Here is an 18,502-nt window from a genome sequence, read left to right on the forward strand (position 1 = left end):
TTAATTAGAGCCCTTATATATGTGTGCACACCAGTCCATAATTCCTCATACCTGTATTTTCAGTACATCACTTTTTCACAGGGTAAATGTTCACTTTTAGCAAGCAAGGGCATTGTTATCATTCTTTGTTTTAGTAAAGAGTTTACAAAGTGACAAATAAAAAAGTGGTCTGTCGCTTCATCAGACGATATATATCCTGGAAATATTCACTCTTCTCAACAAGAAAAAAGAGAAATCAGGCTGTTAGTTGCCAGTGATTCTGTCAAGCGAACACTTTATTTTGCCACTTACAATGAAGTTCTTCTGAAAGATCCCTTCTGCCGCTCTTCTGCAAATAGCGAGACAGGAGCTGCTGTTTATCAGCTGACCTCGGAAGGGTCTTTTGCCAGCAGCAAAGAAGCTCATAGATCTGGTGTGTTAAATTATCAGGGCACTTCAGCCTAACAAGCTGAAGTATGCTCCGCCGAACAGGGAGGCGTAAAGCAAGCAGTGATGTATTATCTTCTGCAAGCTCTTCTGCAAGCCAAAAGAGCAAGCTGTCCCATAGGGCCTCTGAAGGGCAAAAATTAGTAAAGTAATGCTATTATTTTTCTGTTATGTAAATATTTCTTTCAAAAAGCTTTCTAAAGCTGCAAGCTCGGTGGGTGAACTCCCAAACTAAATGTGATTTGTTTTTTACTGTAATGGAAACATCACCACTTCTTCTTTCTAATGTAATTTTTGGTAACTGAGACATGAAGTGGATATAGTCAAAAGCAGATTCAGTAATGATCTATAGCTCTTGGAACAGCATGGGGAAAGATAGCAATAAAATAAAAGGCATTTCCAATAACTGATACATTAGTTACACTGGAGCTTTCCAGTACAAACTGAATCTTATCATACAGAAAATTGTATGCTGCTCAAGTACACCCCCCTCCCCCCCCCCCCCATGTTATCTTTAAAGAGCTTTTACATCTCCTGGTAGCCAAATCACTTTTTGCTTTAAATAACTTTTAATGCATTAACTACTTTGGTTCCTGAATATGGCATTTTAAAATGTCAGTTACAACTGAAATAAATCCTGCCATTTAAAAAATAAATAGCTAATATAACTATTGTTTATGCTGATGTTAATATGTTATGTAAATGTTCTCACCTGATGAATCAGAAGAAATTCTTTTTGTGCTTCGTGGACGGTTGACCAACTTTTCATGCTATCAAACAAAATGTGTTGAACAAAGAGAAATGACTAACTGAGCACGGGATGAGGCACAGGGATGGGTCGTAGTACATCAGCACTGAAGACTGGTCCTACCTACACAGGGCATTTGAGTCACTACTGAAAGTGAAGCAACACCATCAGCTGGTATAGATCAGTAAACAGCTATCGAACTAATGAAATGAAGTTCATTTACACAAAGTGGATGTTTATTGCATCTTATTAATAAGATTGATTTATGCAATTTAATAAAAGTTTCTTCAGTAGCATTGTGTTGTGATAGGTGTATAGAAACTGGAGATACAGAACATCTGTAGGGAAACTTTGTACACAAGATGTATTCTAATTTCAAATGCTGCATTAACTTTTCCTTCCTGTCTCTGCGTACTTACTATAACGGTGTGCATAACATACTGTTTCAAGGAAGATAACAATACATACTGCATACTTAGAATCTGTTAGGTCTAGAAATTATACTATGTGTGTAGCTATAGTTATTCATTTTACATTGTTCAACTTTTAAGTATAAATCACTGAAAATCATCATCATTCAAAAGGAAAGTTTCATTAGCAAATACAGAGTTCTTCCTCTTTTTTCCTTTTAATACTGGAGAGAACGACAAAAACCTTTTTTCCTTTTAACTGAAAAAAGGGAAATTCTTGTGGGTCTTAATCTTGTTTCCTACTCCATGCAGAACAAGAAATTATTTACAAAAACACTGAGTACAAGAAGAAATTAATTTGCATCAAGTCAAGTCGGGCTCCTTTTTTGTTAGAACTTGCAATTGTTCTCTTTTAGTGCCCACATTAAATGTACTTTCGTCACACATTCAATTGTAGTACCTGGCTGTTTATGCTTTTCCTATGAGACTTGCTCCAGGTTTATTCATGGAGCTTCCCTTTTCCATTTATGAATTAATAGCATGAAATTCTCACTGAATAAATTACTCTCATTTTGCTGCTGAGCTTACCAAGCCCTGCTGAGTAAACACTTAAAATATCCAAAAGGTAAATAAAATCATAACCAAGTTACCAATTCACCTGTGAGTTAAACAGCTTTCCACAAGGCCTATGCTCAGGGGTCATGGTAGGTGATCTCAGTGTGCACAGGATACTCACGGTATGCACCACCTCGCAGTGCAAAACCATCCTGTGCTGTGCTGTATGCATCCAGAAATTTGAATCTGCCTGGTTTTGTGTGCTTCTACAGCAATTCTGACATGCACCAAGTGTGAATGAAGGTACGGTTAACATGGCTGAAAAAACCCTCAGAATAAGGGGAATATAAAGCTCTTCCAGAAGGGGGCATTGTTTTTCTTCCAAGACAGGAATTTTTTTGGCTTCTTATTATGCCTTTATATTTGAACCTATTTTTATTCATTAATGAGAATTTAGCACCTCAAAACTCCGTATGATATTTTCAAAGTTATTATGGATGAACTCAATCACCCGTGGATTGACTTTAATCTGAACTACTTTATGCTACTTTATTTTAAAACAGTTGTAAAAATGGTAAGAATTGAAAATGAATATTGTCTAGAAATAGCACAATAATATACGATGCATTAGACCTAAAACATTAAATCTGCCTTTAAAGATTAAATATATCTGGTGAAGAGCTAAATTCATCCACGGTTCAGCTGCACTGGCATGTGGCCCTGCTGTTTTGGTTGACAGCGTAAGTAAAATACTCTTAGCGGTCAAAGCAGTTTTTTAGTCTGGAAGACCCTAAAATTAGCTAAGCAACTGCCCTTCTGAAGCAGAGGATCACATACTATTTTGCTGTTAGGCAGTCATTAAACGTAAAACTTCAGCAGCATAGTAATTTGATAACGCTTGAATGGATTACACCACTATTTTCTGTAAAGCATTCTGATTTCAGTCAGTAATACTGAAGTGCCCTGCAAAATGGACCTTCAGACATGGCCAGACTCTGCTTGCATATCAAACAGGACAGACAGAAAAGGAGAAATTAACCTTTTAAACTCTTCAGCCCAGCTTTACAATCATACAACTCCTTTGAAATCAGTAGGAAAATCACTGATAAGCTCATACATACTTGACATTAGAACCTGATCCACTGCATTTCCTTGTGTTGAAAATAACAGGTTTGACCAACCAGTGTTTTTGAATGCTGAGGAAATGAAAGCCCTATAAATAGGGCTTAGTTAATGGTTAGTTAATCTGTTATTACATTTAAACTAAATTTAAGATATTTATGAAAGTAGCAGAAATGTAAATAGTTTTTGTTATTCTGACCCTGTATTTCAAGGATTTTATTCCCAAACCCTGAAAGGGTTCCCCAGTATACTGGGAGCAAGTGAGAAATCCTTCACCAGAGCTATAGTTCAGAGTCAATTAATTCATTTTAAGAGACAAGATCCTTACTGTGACAACTTGGAATGTGTAAGCAGCTGTTAGTGTAAGATCAATATTATAAACAAAACAGCATTATCAATAGGAGAGAGATGAAAACTGAAAACTATGTTTTAATATGCTTGAGAGAGATGTGGCAGCTAAATTGCTGTATTGTAGTAGTATGCATGTGGTAGAAACTGGCAGAACTGAAGAATCATTGCTTCAGTATATCTGTCATCATCAGGGCAATGTCTATTATTAATGCTCAAATTGTAATAAATAAGCAGATAAACAGGAGTTACACATGGAAACAAAGCACCACAAACAATCAAAACCCTTACTGTTAGAAAAATGTTAGTCTATGCACATGAATGTGGTCAGATGGTTCTAGGTGCTTTGGCAATACATTAATGGCATCAGCATAAGATTAATTATGGACAGTGTTAGTCTTAGTTCATATTATATGAACATTAATGCTAGACTTGTTCTTTTATGAAGTGGTAAATAGCAGTTGCATTTGACAGATGGATGGTGTAGTTGCTTGTATAATTAGTGTGTTCAATTTCTCCATGAGTGTGTTTCCTCATCCAATTTTAACAATTTTCTTCTATTTCTTTTATTCATTAGGAACCAAAACGTGCATACATATCTGATTAAAAATTTTTATCACATCACAGAGAGTAAAGATAAGATAAAATTCCTAAGTTAATTTTACTGTCAGTGCTTTCTTCACTATTAACAATTTTAGGACATATAATAAGAAATGGTAAGTAATTAGAATTACATTTTTGTTGCCTTATCATTCAATTGCATCTGGATCATTATGTTTAATAAAAGGTTCTGTCTCTTTTCCAGGCAATTCGTTCCTCAAACACATTTTTAACTGCTGCAATATACTGTGAAAATGAGTTCATCTTTTGATTATTTTTGCATGCAAAACGTATGTTCTTTTGTATCATTAGTTATATCTGCCACTTACCAATATCACTGTTCTTGTATCCTGCAAAGGGGGCTGTAACCATTCCATTTTCTCTTCCTGAGTGTACAATATTTCCACTAATAACCAAAACCGCCTGAGGAGTTACCATTAACTTATTGTCTTTCTACATGGAACCACTCCATGTTTATGATCACCTTCTTTCTTTCCTCTGCTAAATAGTCTGTTTCAGTTCTGTGACCATGACTGCAGAGCATAGTCATAATATGGATGCCGTATGGATAAATGTCATAACCCTGTTTTGTTTTTATTATTATTATTATTATTATTATTATTATTATTATTATTATTATTATTATTATTATTATTATTATTATTATTATTATTATTTTGTTTTGTTTTTAATTACTAGTATTTATTTATTTATTGATGTGTGTGTTTAATTTTGTGTGTGCTAACATGTTCAGTCAGGTGAAAGTCCTGTACCAGGATTCTCCCATCATTTATTGTCCACCTGCAGAGCTAGTGTACTCCTACTTCATATAGTTCCTGACAATGCAGTAAGTGAATGTATCTGTCAAGGGCTGAAAGGACAAAAGATTATCTGTGTTCCTGATGTTAAACTTCCTTTCCAATTTAACATTTACAATTTAACAACCATAACCATGTTATGCAGTTCTTCTGCTTCTTTTACACAAATAGGCTGCCTGGGTGTTTTTGCATGCCCACATATATTACATATTCTTGTACACTTATGCAGAGTGACCAGATTTCAAGATCTCAGCCATACTGGGAAAAAGAAAATGTGGCCTTAAATTTAGTAGGAGAAAAAGGTTAGTCAGAAATAATTGTTTTGAAAAATCTGAGTTGGATATTTTAAGACTAGTGTGTATAGCATGAGGCTGTATACACCAAAACAAATCTGAGGCACTTGATAATTATCTTTGTGGTTTAGTACAAATGCAGCCCGTTTTGCTAAATCTTATTCTAAATATACAGTAAGATTAACTAAGGACGAAAAATGGGATGGAAGAGTGGCAAGTGGATGGAAGAAAACTAATTGATACCTAGGTTGTGTCACTGGTTCTTGTTTTGTTTGTTCGTGGGTTTGGGTTTTTGTTTGTTTGATTGTGATCTTCCCCAGTGGAGCCTCAAGAGTTTTTATTTCTCTCTCTGTGAGTACTATACATGGGATGCTAGCCCTGTGAAAAAGCAAAAAGGGTGAAAGCATGTGATTCCCCTCTGCCAAATTTACATTTTATATGGATTTTATCACTAAAAGAAGCCTCCTCTCAAAATCTTCTGCACTTAACTGTTCTTATTTTATACTTGGGAGAATAGAAATGAGAGAAAAATCAAGAGCTATGCTTACAGAATAGAAGCTGTATTTGCAGGTAATACTTTAAGAAGAGTGAGTTCAATTACATTCAAAAAGAAACAGGTGCTACTGCATGCCACTAGAGATTCAGACCAGTGTCACCTGCACAGATTTTGAGATTAAAATGTATGTAAACTTGATAAAAGTATTCTAGTGGCAGCATTTTATACAATACAGGATGTTGATATCTGGGCTCTTTGAAAAGATTACAATTTTCATTCCATTAAAGGTTATTTATGTATGAATAGCTTTCACCAGAGATGAAGTCAAATGCCCACATGGCTGTATTGCAAAGGCTTATCAAATATAATAGGAAAATCAGGTGATAGGAGGAAGGTTACATCAACCATTTATGCACCTACAATTTGCAATTCTGTACTGCCTAGACAAGGTTACAGAGAATATTTAACTGATACTTAAGTAATAATTTCTCAGGGTCATACCAGCTGGAACGGGCAAATCTGTGAAAAACTTTTGCTAAGTACAATTTTTCTATGCTGGTCCTTGGATGAGAGTCTCTCACCTGCCAAGAGAAATTCTGAGGGTGTTTTGTACATTGCTGATGGATCAGAGCTGCAACATCAGCAATTCTTTGGCTTATCTGTAATGGAAAAATTGTACCAAGATACGTTTGCCTTACATATACATGGTAAGCGAGTGTGGAAAATACCTCTAGCATTATCAAGTGAAAAACTCACCTTTGGTAATGTTAGTGCCAATTTGCACAGTGGTGACTGGTGTTGGTAATCAGCACATGGCAAGGGCTGTTTCCATTCCTTGGTTATCATCTCTCTGGTAATTTTATAAAAAACAGCTGTTCCTTTGTAATGAGGTGAACTGTGGTTACCAAACTCATCCACTTCTTTAATTTCAAGCTCTAGCTTGGGCTTTCTTTGTGAATGAAAAGTCAACCTGTAGCCTTTTCCAAAATCTTTTCCATTTTCTGCAGACCATGCAACAACAACAACAACAAAAAAGACAAACAAAAAAACATGAGCAAACAGAACACCATTTTACATGTATACACTGTATTTGGATGTGTGGTATTTAAAATAATTAATTACAATGAGTTAAATGGAACTAATCACATAATAATCTTTGCCATTGTTTTTACTTTATATTGGATGTCTGACGCTCAAATACTTCCCCTAGCCTGCCTTAGTAGTTGGAATATATTCATAGTTAGCTGTCTTAGCCCCTGAATTGTTGGCATGGGTTGGCATGTTGGCATAAGTGGTGAAGGCTGTGCTACAATTTGATAAGTAAGGAAAATGGAAGGTGATAAATTATATAACAGAGAGAAATAAAAGTCATGGTGAGAATTGAATTAGAAATATATGTTTTCTGGTTATTCATGATGGATGTCTGCCTATCTGTAACAGCAACCAGAATGAGTTCAGAGGGGTATGTGCATTTTTAGGACTTGTAATTTCATTTTATGTGATGTATCTCTAACACTACCCTTTCCGTAGATAAGCAGGCAACCTGGAGGTTTCTCTTTTGGGAGAATTTCTTTAGCATAAATGGCGTTTTCAACGGGTGAGTTTATATAAAATGTACAAAATGTTCAGGGAGCTACATACATGTTAATAGGTGATTTCCAAAGCTGACAGAAGAGACTGTATGCAATTTTGTGTGAAAATTTTTCTGAGGTTTCTTATCTCATCTCCCTTTAAGTAAATTGCTGAATAGGGGAAGCCAGTGCATGGAATGCTCAAGACTGCTAATGTGAACAGCATAATAACTCTCTCATTGCGTCAGTTTATGATGCAACTCACAATAACCACCATTTTGCCCTGGATTTCAGTGTTAAACCTCACTCACTTTACGTGAATGTACACAGATAAAATAGCAGACTGTCTATTTCTATTTTGAATCTGTTTAATTCCTATCAAAGGCTCATTAAGTTAAAAAGCCATTATTTCATTGATAGAATTCTGCCCTTTTAAGATAAAAGATAAACCAGCTGCTTCCAAGGGACCAGGTTGCACAGAATGTCATAGGTTGGAAGAAATCTCTAAAGATCATCTTGTAGACCAGTTCTGCTCAAAGCAGTGTAACTGTAGTGGGTTTACGTGGCAAGGTTTTGGTACAGGGGGGGCATAGGGGTGGCTTCTGTGAGAAGAATTCAGAATCTGCCCCATATTAGGTAAGGGCCCTGCTGCTGGCCAGAGCCAAGACAATAAGCGATATTGTTTGTGCCTCTGTGAGAGCAAATTTAAGAAAGGAAAAACAACTGCTGTGGAACAGCAGCTGGGAGGGAGAGAGAGGAGTGAGAAACAACCTTACAGATGCCATGGTTGGTGAAGAAGGATGGGAGGAGGTACTCCAGGCGCTGCAGCAGAAGTCCCCTGCGGCCTGTGATGAGGACCACTGTGGAGCAGGCTGTCCCCCTGCAGCCCATGGGAGTACCACGGTGGAGCAGGGTTCCACGCTGCAGCCAGAGGAGGAGCCCCCAGTGGAGCAGGTGGTTGTGGCCTGGAGGAGGCTGCGGTCCATGGAGAGCCCCCGCAGGAACAGGCCCTGGGCTGGAGCTGCCGCCCGTGGTGGACCCAGGTTGGAGCAGTTTGCTCCTGAGGGATGGACCCCGTGTTACAGGGCCATATCTGGAGCAGTTCTTGAAGAGCTGCTGCCTGTGGGAAGCCCACATAGGATCAGTTTGGGAAGGACAGCATCCCATGAGAGGGACCCCACGTTGCAGCAGGAGCAGAGAGTGTCTGAGAAGGAGCGGCAGAGACAAAGTGTTATAGACTGACCACAGCCCCCATTCCCCCATTCGCCTGTGCCGCTCGGGGAGAGGATGTGGAAGAGGGTAGATAGGGGGAAGGTGTTTTTAGTTTCCTTTGTTTCTCACTTCTCTAGCTTGTAAGTAATAGGCAAGAAATCTTACTAACTCCCTACTCTGAGTCTCCATCACAGTAATTGTTGAGTGATCTTCCCATCCTTATCTCAACCCTTGAGCCCTTTGTGTTGTATTTTCTCCCCTTTCCCCTTTGAGGAGAGCGGATGAGAGAGTGGCTGTGGTGGAGCTTGGCTGCCCACCCAAGTAAAACCACCACAGAACAGGTTGCTCAGGATATTGTTCATCTAGCACATTTGATTTGTCAGTTAGAGCAGTTTCCTCTGCAGTTCCATGCACCTGTCATTTATAAGCTATAAAACAGTGAAATAACTAAATATGCTGTGACTAACCACAATCTATTGATGTTCACATACAGTATTTCTGAACAGCTGAACTGACTGATAAAGTACATCCAGAAGCACCAATTAATTACCTTACCTGAAGCAAATATATTGCCTGTAAATTGAAAATGAATCTGCTCTCCTTCTCTTAATGGAAACTGCTGCGTAGGTTCTGGGGGACCAAAGTAGCCCTCCTCGTGGAGATTTTGAAGCTCCCAGGACAATTCTTTGGATGCAGATAGTAAAACTACTATTTTATTTGGGTTTTCTCTTTTCCGATACAATATCACATTAGACATTGTGCTACAAACAGCTTCTTCCAGAGCCTGAGCAAAAAGGAGAAGATACGTAGTTTCCAAAAGGAATGAAAGCCGAATGACCACAAAGCTGCATTAAAAAAGGTAAGAAAGTAGACAGTTCTATCAATTCAACAGCTAACAATTAATTATGTAAAATAACACAGCTCTTAGTCTCTCATAGATATTTTGTTATCTCTTTTTATTCTGTTTTCCAACACATGAAAGAGTGAAAATCTGCCTCTGCTGTAGAGTATATTGGCTCTATATCTATGAATTAAAATACATATGAATTTTAGAGGAAAGTAAGAAACTATTTCTTAATAAGAAATTTCCAAAAATGGTGTTGTAGTTAGCTAAATCACACCCTTCCAAATTTAGATTAATATCTGTATTTTCAGCCTCAAATTTTGGGTATGTTACATTGTGCACAATCTATAGATGAAAAAATATTTAAATTTATATTTTCTGTAATTATGCGTAACAAGTCTAAATGACCTGATACTACAAAGTAAAAGAAAGAGATGCTGGCAAGTTAATAATTTACAGTGAATGACTTCTTGATTCTACTGATTTACATTGACCCATACCCTTGGAAGTAAATAGTAAATAAAAATTTATTAAATTATCAGTACATTACCTTTCTAAATGTTCATTTAGTTCAAATGATACAAGCCCATTTCGTGCATTCTGGATATTAATATCATCAAACACCATCCATTCCCGTTCTTTGTATCTATGACCTAATAATTTCAAAGAATCGCTGAGATTCTCTCCATTCTTTCTCACAGAAGCACTTGTAGCCCTGGAAAGCCAAGAAATTATACAAAACAAAAGAAAACCACAACTGCAGAAGGAGTAAGAGTAAGGCTTGAGTAAGGCTTGTATTTGTAGCACTGCTTTCCCTTCTGCTTTCCTTGATGACTATGCATTTTTTTCCACCTCGTAGAAAATATACTTCTGAAACCATACTCCAGAGCACATAAGGAATGTAATTGTTAGCCTCAGCCTATTTGCAAATGAAGGAAAATGTTGACATTGGAATTTGTATAGAAACAACCAATTTGTAGTCTTTTCTAGTAGTGCTTTAACTGAGAATCTAAAATACTATTTAAACTATGCTTAAGAACCGATAAGTGCCACAAGGGTACTGCTGCACAATGAAGTGCTTCTGGTATGAGAAATGCATTTTGAATCTCCTATTAACTGCCATGGGCAACCTTCCCAAATCTGAAGTTTGTGATGAAAATGGATGTCTAGTCAAGGAGATCAATGTGACTGTAAACTCTTTATGATGTGACAAGTGTTTCAGAAATGGAAAGCTGGAACATTGTCTTCCTTCTCCATCTGTACTCTGCTTATTTTGAAGATAATCATAAATGTTATTACACTGCCAGTTAACAACTGAAATTTAGAGATTTATTTTTTTTTAGGTGTCTCCATGTTTTAATGCTTAAAAAAGGTCTAATTTTTATAAATCTTGTAGCGTGTGCTTTGGAAAAATCTGACCCTTTCTCTGGTGCAGGTACCAAAAAAATGACATGCCTTAAATCATTATTTCAGAAATTTTGACTCAAGTAGCCATTGGAATGTGTGGAAGTAGAGATCAGAAAATTCAGTGCATTTCTCATCCTCACTCCTGCTAGAAATAAAGTGGTCAGCAGCAGTTAGCATATTTACATTATACATCAACATATTATATGGATTTTCTTTGTGAAGTGATAACATGAGAATTGTGTGGATCTGTGCTAGTGTTTCTAATAACATTTGTAACTATAGAAGACTGTACTCAAGAAGTAACACATTTTTAGTGCAAAAATTATTAATGAACATCTGTTAAAATTAATTAATTTTAATGCTTTTAGTATGCTGAATTTGTAGTGGAGTTGTTCTTACCGAGGATGGTATGCTGCAGCAACCCTCTTTACTGTAGCACTGATGGCTCTCACTTGTTCTGTCTCATCTCCTTGCCTTTTTTTTTCTGGGTTTGGAGGACAAGGTAGAGTAATAGTGACTGAGTTATTAAACGGTTGGGCTGAAGGATGCTGGACATAAACCAGTGCACTGGTGGATACCACTGAGTAGTACATATCATGTCTTGCTTTCAGTGTGGAAATCAGTGATGGTTCAATTGGCTGAACCTAAATATGGAAAGCAATTGTACAAGTAATTTGTAAATGAATAAATCTTCCCTTACATGCCTTCACTTTCTAATTGTATTATCTTTTGAAATTGGATGAGAAAGGCTTTAGGCTCCTCACTGTACCAAGGACCAACCCTAATAATGTGCAAGGAATTTATACAGTACACAGCTAAGTGCTCCAAAGTAATCAAAAACTGGAAACTTTTCTGACTTAAATATTTGACAGTTAACTTGAGCTTCTCTGCATGTAGTACTTTGGTTGTTACGGAGGAAGGGAGAAACACAGTATAACTGAAGGAAATTTTGAGATTTTTCCTAGCCTAACCCTAAGAGGTGGCAAAGTCTGTTGCAGCACATGGCAGAAATGAAGAAGGTCACATGAGAAAAATTGTTCCACTAACTTAGAAACTGGGCCATACAGTTGAAGTTTGGTGTTGATGCTTAAATCATTGTGGAAAGCAATTGTTTTTTTTTTTTTTTCTGAAGTATATCGAACACAGGTTGATGGATCTTCCTTTTAGGTGGAGATACCATACTGACTACTAGCAGTATCAAGTGGTTTTAACAATGCTGACAGGAAACCATTTGCTATGAATAGAGGATGTGGAGGTGCCACTGCTTTTCATAGACATCTAATAATGGAACAGGTTGCCCTTTAACACTGTTATCATCGGTACTTCAGAACTGATCAGATAACACAGAGTTGTGGAACAAGTACTGCGTATTTCAGTCTCACCTTTAACTGCATGGCTGCTGGAGAACTGAATGTTTCTGGAGGGTAATAGAAAGAGATTCTAGAATCCATGCTCAGCTTTTGTGAGAGTCCTGTCTTTGGAACAGTAAATGTTTCTCTCTTTAAGCATGACAACACAGAAAAAACACCCAGCTGGTAAACTTTCACTTCCGCAAATGCTTCCTGTGTAAAGAGAAAGTGGGGTAGAGTACATCAGAGGGAAAGGAAGCTGTGTTCTGCAGCACGTTAGCATTTTGAGAGGGCAACATTAATTATAGAGAAAAGTATGAAACAAAATGAATTATTATTGTGAAGTATTATTGCCACTTCGATGCCCAGTTATCTGGTGATTTCTAGTCATCATGTAATGTCATTCATATTCCAGTGTATGACTGGCATGAAATGTGATGAGCTCATCAACTGGGTGATGAATCTTACCCAACGTGATTACTTCTGCAGTTAAAAAAAGAACTGAGATGGAGTTTTGACTTGTACGCCCAGAACTGTGTTACTTCTTTGTGATCTGAATGCAAAACAATTCCCCTTAAGATTTTACTTTTATCAAAGAATGCAACATATTATACGTATTTACAAAATCATAAATTAATACTCAGTCATTAGTATTGTGGAAACAGACACTTCCCTTATGACTACTAGTGAAAAAAGGACCTTGTTAAATACCAGCTTTCAAGTAGAATTCATTCTTGAGGGGGTAAAGGAAAGTTCAATTTAACCCCATGTAATGGGCAATATGGCTTAATAAGGACAAATTTACTTGTATAACTCCACGCAGGCTAATCTGAGCAACTGTACTGATGTTTTCACAGTGTTTAGATAAGAGGTTACCAACCTTATGGTTTCCTTGGTATCCCTCCAAAGAAATGGGAGTTAAGTAATTTGATTGAAAGTTCACTTCTGTCACCTTCACCATAATTTCCCGATAATTTCCTCTGAAGCATGAAGTAAATGGGATTGCAATGTTGATAGGGAAAGGGATTGTTTTCTCATAATCAGAGCATTCAATACTGATAACATTGCTGATCAGCTCCTCACAGTCATCAACCACCAAGGAACTAGTGTCATTGACTATCTTACATGTCAGATTCTCCAGAGCAGTTGCAGGGGCTTTAATAAAACAAACTACTTTACGTTCATTCTTACCACTTTCTTCCACTAGAAACCTGTAGAAAAAGAATAAAAAATATTAGGTTTTGTATTTTGAATGTGGTGGTGTCTTGCTATAATCATTGCTTCATTATAGTAAAAACAGATCATTCATAAGAACATATGTATATGAATAGATAGGAAGATCATGAAAAAAATTATGTTGAGCTTGTTTCAGAGCAGTTTACAAAGTATTACAGAATATACTAATTGGGGTCCTTTTCTACTGATTTCCAGCAATTTTGGAACTACTGACTTTACTGTCTGTGACTCAGTTCCTCAATGGTTTAAAAAAATAAAAATCTATGCAATCAATCAGAAAGCTTCAGTTTACTTTAGACCAAACTGAAGATCTTCACTGTGCATGTTATAACTTAAATTGTAAACTGGTATGTGCAAGGCCAGCAGCTGTTTGATATGTGCATATTGAGCTTGTGGGCCCACAGATGTTTATATATATGCTAATAAGCAATATTAATGTATGTCTGAAAGAAGAATATGCTTACTCTTTGTTCATCCAGTGCCCAGATTTTTGCACTTCTGAATCATTTGTAGATGGATTCACAGCAGTAAGATCACATGTTTGTGCTAAAAATGTAATTAGACCATTTGTACAAATCTCATAATTTGTTTTCATTTTACTGTCTTCCATTTGCTCTGACAGTCTGTGTTCTTCACTTTCCACCTCTTTTGACAGTTCTATGACTACTGCCTTTTCTTCCTCTTCACAAGGACTTGTGACAATTTTGTCGTAAATATCTGTCAATGTCTGAGATGGAAGGCCTTCTCGAGTGCCCTTAAGAGCATCTTGACAAGCCAGTTCTGAATATTTTTCTGTAAGAGCACTATCTCTGAGAGGTTTATCTTTCCCAGTATTATCCTTTTTCTCTGGAGTAGAGGTCATTAGCACTCTGTATTCACCATCTTCCTTTTTAATTGGAGGTTCTCTGCTAATGTTCTGTTCTTGAGCAGATACATTTTCAGCTGATGATGCAAATATTTCTTTTGCCACAGTTTTAGTGTCACTTGGCTGGATTTGATTAATGTTCTGACTTTCTGTCTTGTTAGGAGAAGGATTTTTTTGGGATTGCTGACTGGGACTAGAAGATGCTTGCACAGACTCCATTGCTTCTCCTACAGAACAACACACACTTGTTTCCCCAGAAGTATTTTGAACAGTCTGGATAGTCTGGATCTGAGAATCGTCTGGGTTGCAGCTAGCAGCATAAAGTTTATTTTTGGCCTCTTGAAGGTGTGAAACTGTGTTTGTCAAATAATCTTTCATTTTCTGCAGACAATCTATAATGTCATTGTACTCTGAGGGGAAGAAAAAAAAAAAAGTAGGTAACCAATTAAATTTTGCTATGAGAACTAGACAAAAATGTGAAGACTTTTACATGTATATATAGTGAATTGCACCTAATTCCATAATCCCATGCAACACATGTAGTAAAATATATTTCCTGGCTTTCATTTAATGTTTTTGCACTTTCTGCTATTCAGTTTGAGTGAATTTCTGAGGAACTGAAGTAAAATGTGTGCTTGTCCAAGTACTATTGTGGCAGCTCTAATGAACCCCATTCTAATGATCAGAAACAAGCTAAATTCTTAATGACAATTGATCTAAAGCAGGGAATTGGTAAATAATAGTCGAATCAGCTTGGGAACAGCTTGAAAACTAAACATTAATTACGTATATTTCCCAGAATTGGATCTTGCAAGATTCTAACATATGGGTCTCCAACAAAGCCATTATATGTGACCTCAGTATTAAACATGCTTAGCAGCTTTGAATTTTTGCTCTAAAGAACAGAGTATAATGCAAGAATACCAGCACATTTACAATGCTGAAATTCAGCAGTTTGTAGCATGTAGTTATAGGAATGGTAGAAGTTTGCCTTGCGTATAACTACAAGCACTGGGTGAAGAAACATGCAACAAAAGCAAACATTCCCTGTCATTCATTTAATATTTTATCTTTAATGATAGTATTTATTTTATGATCCCTCACTTGTCTTATCTTATACCTTTTCTTAGAAAACTTTCCAGGTATTATTGCCGGAGATTTCATTGTATTACAAACAGCTCTCCCCTCACCTTAAGTTGTCAATCTCTCTATAACTGGAAGTATGCCTTCATGAATTAGGTATATCGCAAACCTCTGGAAGAAATTCTTACTTTCTTTTTGCTGCATAAACTCCTAAAAAGCTTTGCTTTGCTGGCTAAATCTACTGGAAGTCAATACAAATAAGAAAATTGTGTAGATGAAAGATGGTATAGTGTGTTCTCCACTTATAGAGGAGAGAGAGAGAGACAACAGAATGACAATAGAAAGGATTTGATGCTTTTGGTACCAGTGGGGAAAATGGTGATTTTTTGTTAACTTTATTCAGTAACATCATATGAAGTAAATCAGTATCTCAAGGTTTTCAAGTTTGAAAATAACTGTTTTGAGTAAGAATTTCATAGCTATATTAGTTTAGATAGGCCTTTAACTTCCACCTTTATTTGCACCTTATTGAGTTAAAAAACTACAGAGTACAGTTCAGTATACATTTTTTTTTATTGCTGATCCCAGTCTAAAAATTATTCCTTTGCAATAGTTTTTTAGTTTTCAAATTATTTGGTTTAGGATCTTGATTATCTAGAAAAAAAAAAAAAAAAAGCCAACACATTTTAAATGTTTTGTTGTTGTTGTTTGTTTGTTTGTTTTTTTGTTTGTTTTGTTTTCCACTGGCAGTTCAAGGAGAAAATGAGTTTTTTCTAAGACACTGCTATTTTTCCAATGGTACTTTTACAATGGTGAAGAACTTCCAAATAGTTTAACAAGCATGAGATAAACAAAAGGACTGGAAATAACAGAGCTTGCACAGCTTGGTTTACATAAGAGGCTGGAAAAAAAAAAAAACAACACTTCCTAGTGTCACTAATGCAAACCTCAAGCTTTGGCAGTGCAAACTATCCTGTTTACTACCTGAAGTTTGGATTCTCTAAATAACAACAACAACCAAAAAGAAAACCTACAGCCACTTTAACTTTCTTAAAATCCAATATATAGATCATAGTGTCATTCTAAACAATATTATTTTCCTACATTGTGAACTTTAAAATAATATTTTAAAATATTCAAATTTAAAATTAAAAGAATAACTTAATACTTCCATGCTTGGCGTAAAGCCAAAAAACCGACACTGCCCTGTAACTTTAGACCTTAGGTAGCCTATATGCAAAGTGTCTTCAAACCTCTTGCCAACTGATTATTTTATGGGAAAACAAGACAGTTAATTCTTAGAAAGCTCAAACAAAAAAGGTCGTATAGATCATGAGGCCAACAAAGCAAAACTAGCTTGATCCTGGAGTCTGGAAGCAGGTCCTATCATAGAATCATGCAGTCATTAAGGCTGGAAAAGACCTCCAAGATCATCTGGTCCAACCGTCCCCCTACCACCACTATCACCCACTAAACCATGTCACTAAGCGCCAGGTCCAACCTTTCCTTAAACACACCCAGGTACGGTGACTCCACCACCTCACTGAGCAACCCATTCCAATGTGTAACAACTCTTTCTGAGAAGAAACATCTCCTCATTATCAACCTGAACCTCTTCAGCACAACTTGAGGCCATTCCCTCTTGTCCTGTTGTAGTCCCTGTCAGAAATGTTTTTTTTATTACTCTGGACACCTTATAAACCTTCAGGACACAGGCTCATTAATGTGGGCATGTCTAAAGATTTTTGTCCCCCTCTAGTCTCAGAATCATTCCCTTAGACCACTATTAAATGTTAAGTTTTCTTTTCTACCATGACTAATATTTACTAAGATGCTGTTTCTGAGGAAAGAGATTTGTTTCATTTGTCGTGAAACCTGCATTTCTTTTTTCAGGAGTAAAATCCAGATTTAGTTCTCACAATACATAGCATGGTTAGAGATTTTAAAATACAAGCACAAAAATGTAATGTTCATGTGTTTATCTGTACACTAGGATGACAGAATTCATAATTATTACTATCTTTTTTAACTACACTGTTACTTGTTGAGGACTGTAGTCTATAAATACTGTGTTCCTGCCCAGAAACCCTAGCAATAGTGGGGAGCTGTCTGTGAGGAGAGGCAGGGGCTGCCCCGCACTGGACACAGTCAGTTCCAGTGAGTTCCAACAGCCCCACCGCAGGGCCCTGTCGGCAAAGGTGGTGCTGGATCTGTGAAAATATGTTTAAAATGGGCAAAGACACCAGAGAGAGTGAATAAAAATTTATGGGAAACTGCCCTGCAAACACCAAGACCAGAGAAGGAGGGCCAGGGAAGAGCCGCTACCAGTGTTGGAGCTGACATTCCCCTGCAGCATGTGAGGAAGACATGGTGGAGCAGATCTCCATGCTGCAGCCCATGCAGGACCCACACTGGAGCAGGTATACCCTGGAGGAACTGCAGCCCATGGAGAGCCCAGGGTGGAGCAGGGGTCTGGCAGGAGCTGTGAGCTATAACCCAAGCTGGAGCAGGAGTAAGTGTGAGGAGGAAAGGAGGGGCACAGAGGAGATGTTAGGGACTGACCACAAGCCCATCCCCATGCCCCGTGTTGTGCTGGGTGGCAGGAGGGGTGGTGAAAGGAGTGAAGTTGAGCCTAGAAAAAAGGAGGGGTGTGGGAACATCATTACATGTCATAACTTAGCATCCAATACACCCAGTCCATTCTCTTTGTGGGGAGGTTGCTTTATACTTGCCTGGACTTGCAGTCAATTCCTTGTGTTTGTCATGGAGAACACTCAGCAAGTGGCAAGTGTCTTGAAGGCTTTCTGTAATGTTCCCCAGGTGTTGGCTGAGAGATCCGCTCAGCTCTCTTGTTGAAGAGCTCAGTCTTAGCACATACTCCACTCTCTCTTCTTTATCACTTTTCAGAAGCACATCTCTTGCTAGCAGGTTCAGTTGCCAGATCTTTTCGAGTTGTTCTGATTTGTCTGCAGAAGGTGTAAACCTACCTTCAGCCATTTCCATCTTATATTCAGGATGTCCAACTACAATTTTTTTCTGGTGTTCAGACACTTTCACAAGATGATGTCCTTTCTGCAGACTGCCCTGTTTATTGTTTGTAACTTAAACGGCTTATAAAA

General features: G+C 37.3%; 1 protein-coding gene across 1 annotated transcript in view; it reads right to left on the bottom strand.

The window, feature by feature from the left end:
* Positions 1 to 262: 262 nt before the first annotated feature.
* The window catches only part of DTHD1 (death domain containing 1), a gene marked incomplete at both ends in the record, with an annotated part of 38,529 nt that continues 20,289 nt past the window's right edge, over positions 263 to 18,502 (bottom strand). The window contains 10 exons of the mRNA XM_082759585.1: positions 263 to 552; positions 1,139 to 1,196; positions 6,573 to 6,817; positions 9,155 to 9,444; positions 9,994 to 10,158; positions 11,250 to 11,494; positions 12,233 to 12,412; positions 13,080 to 13,410; positions 13,900 to 14,764; positions 18,116 to 18,467. Of these exons, the coding sequence (XP_082615711.1) occupies positions 263 to 552; positions 1,139 to 1,196; positions 6,573 to 6,817; positions 9,155 to 9,444; positions 9,994 to 10,158; positions 11,250 to 11,494; positions 12,233 to 12,412; positions 13,080 to 13,410; positions 13,900 to 14,764; positions 18,116 to 18,467 (3,021 nt within the window). The remainder of the gene's footprint in view (positions 553 to 1,138; positions 1,197 to 6,572; positions 6,818 to 9,154; positions 9,445 to 9,993; positions 10,159 to 11,249; positions 11,495 to 12,232; positions 12,413 to 13,079; positions 13,411 to 13,899; positions 14,765 to 18,115; positions 18,468 to 18,502) is intronic.

Source organism: Aythya marila (assembly GCF_965140915.1).
Source record: "Aythya marila genome assembly, chromosome: 4".
NCBI lineage: Eukaryota > Metazoa > Chordata > Aves > Anseriformes > Anatidae > Aythya > Aythya marila.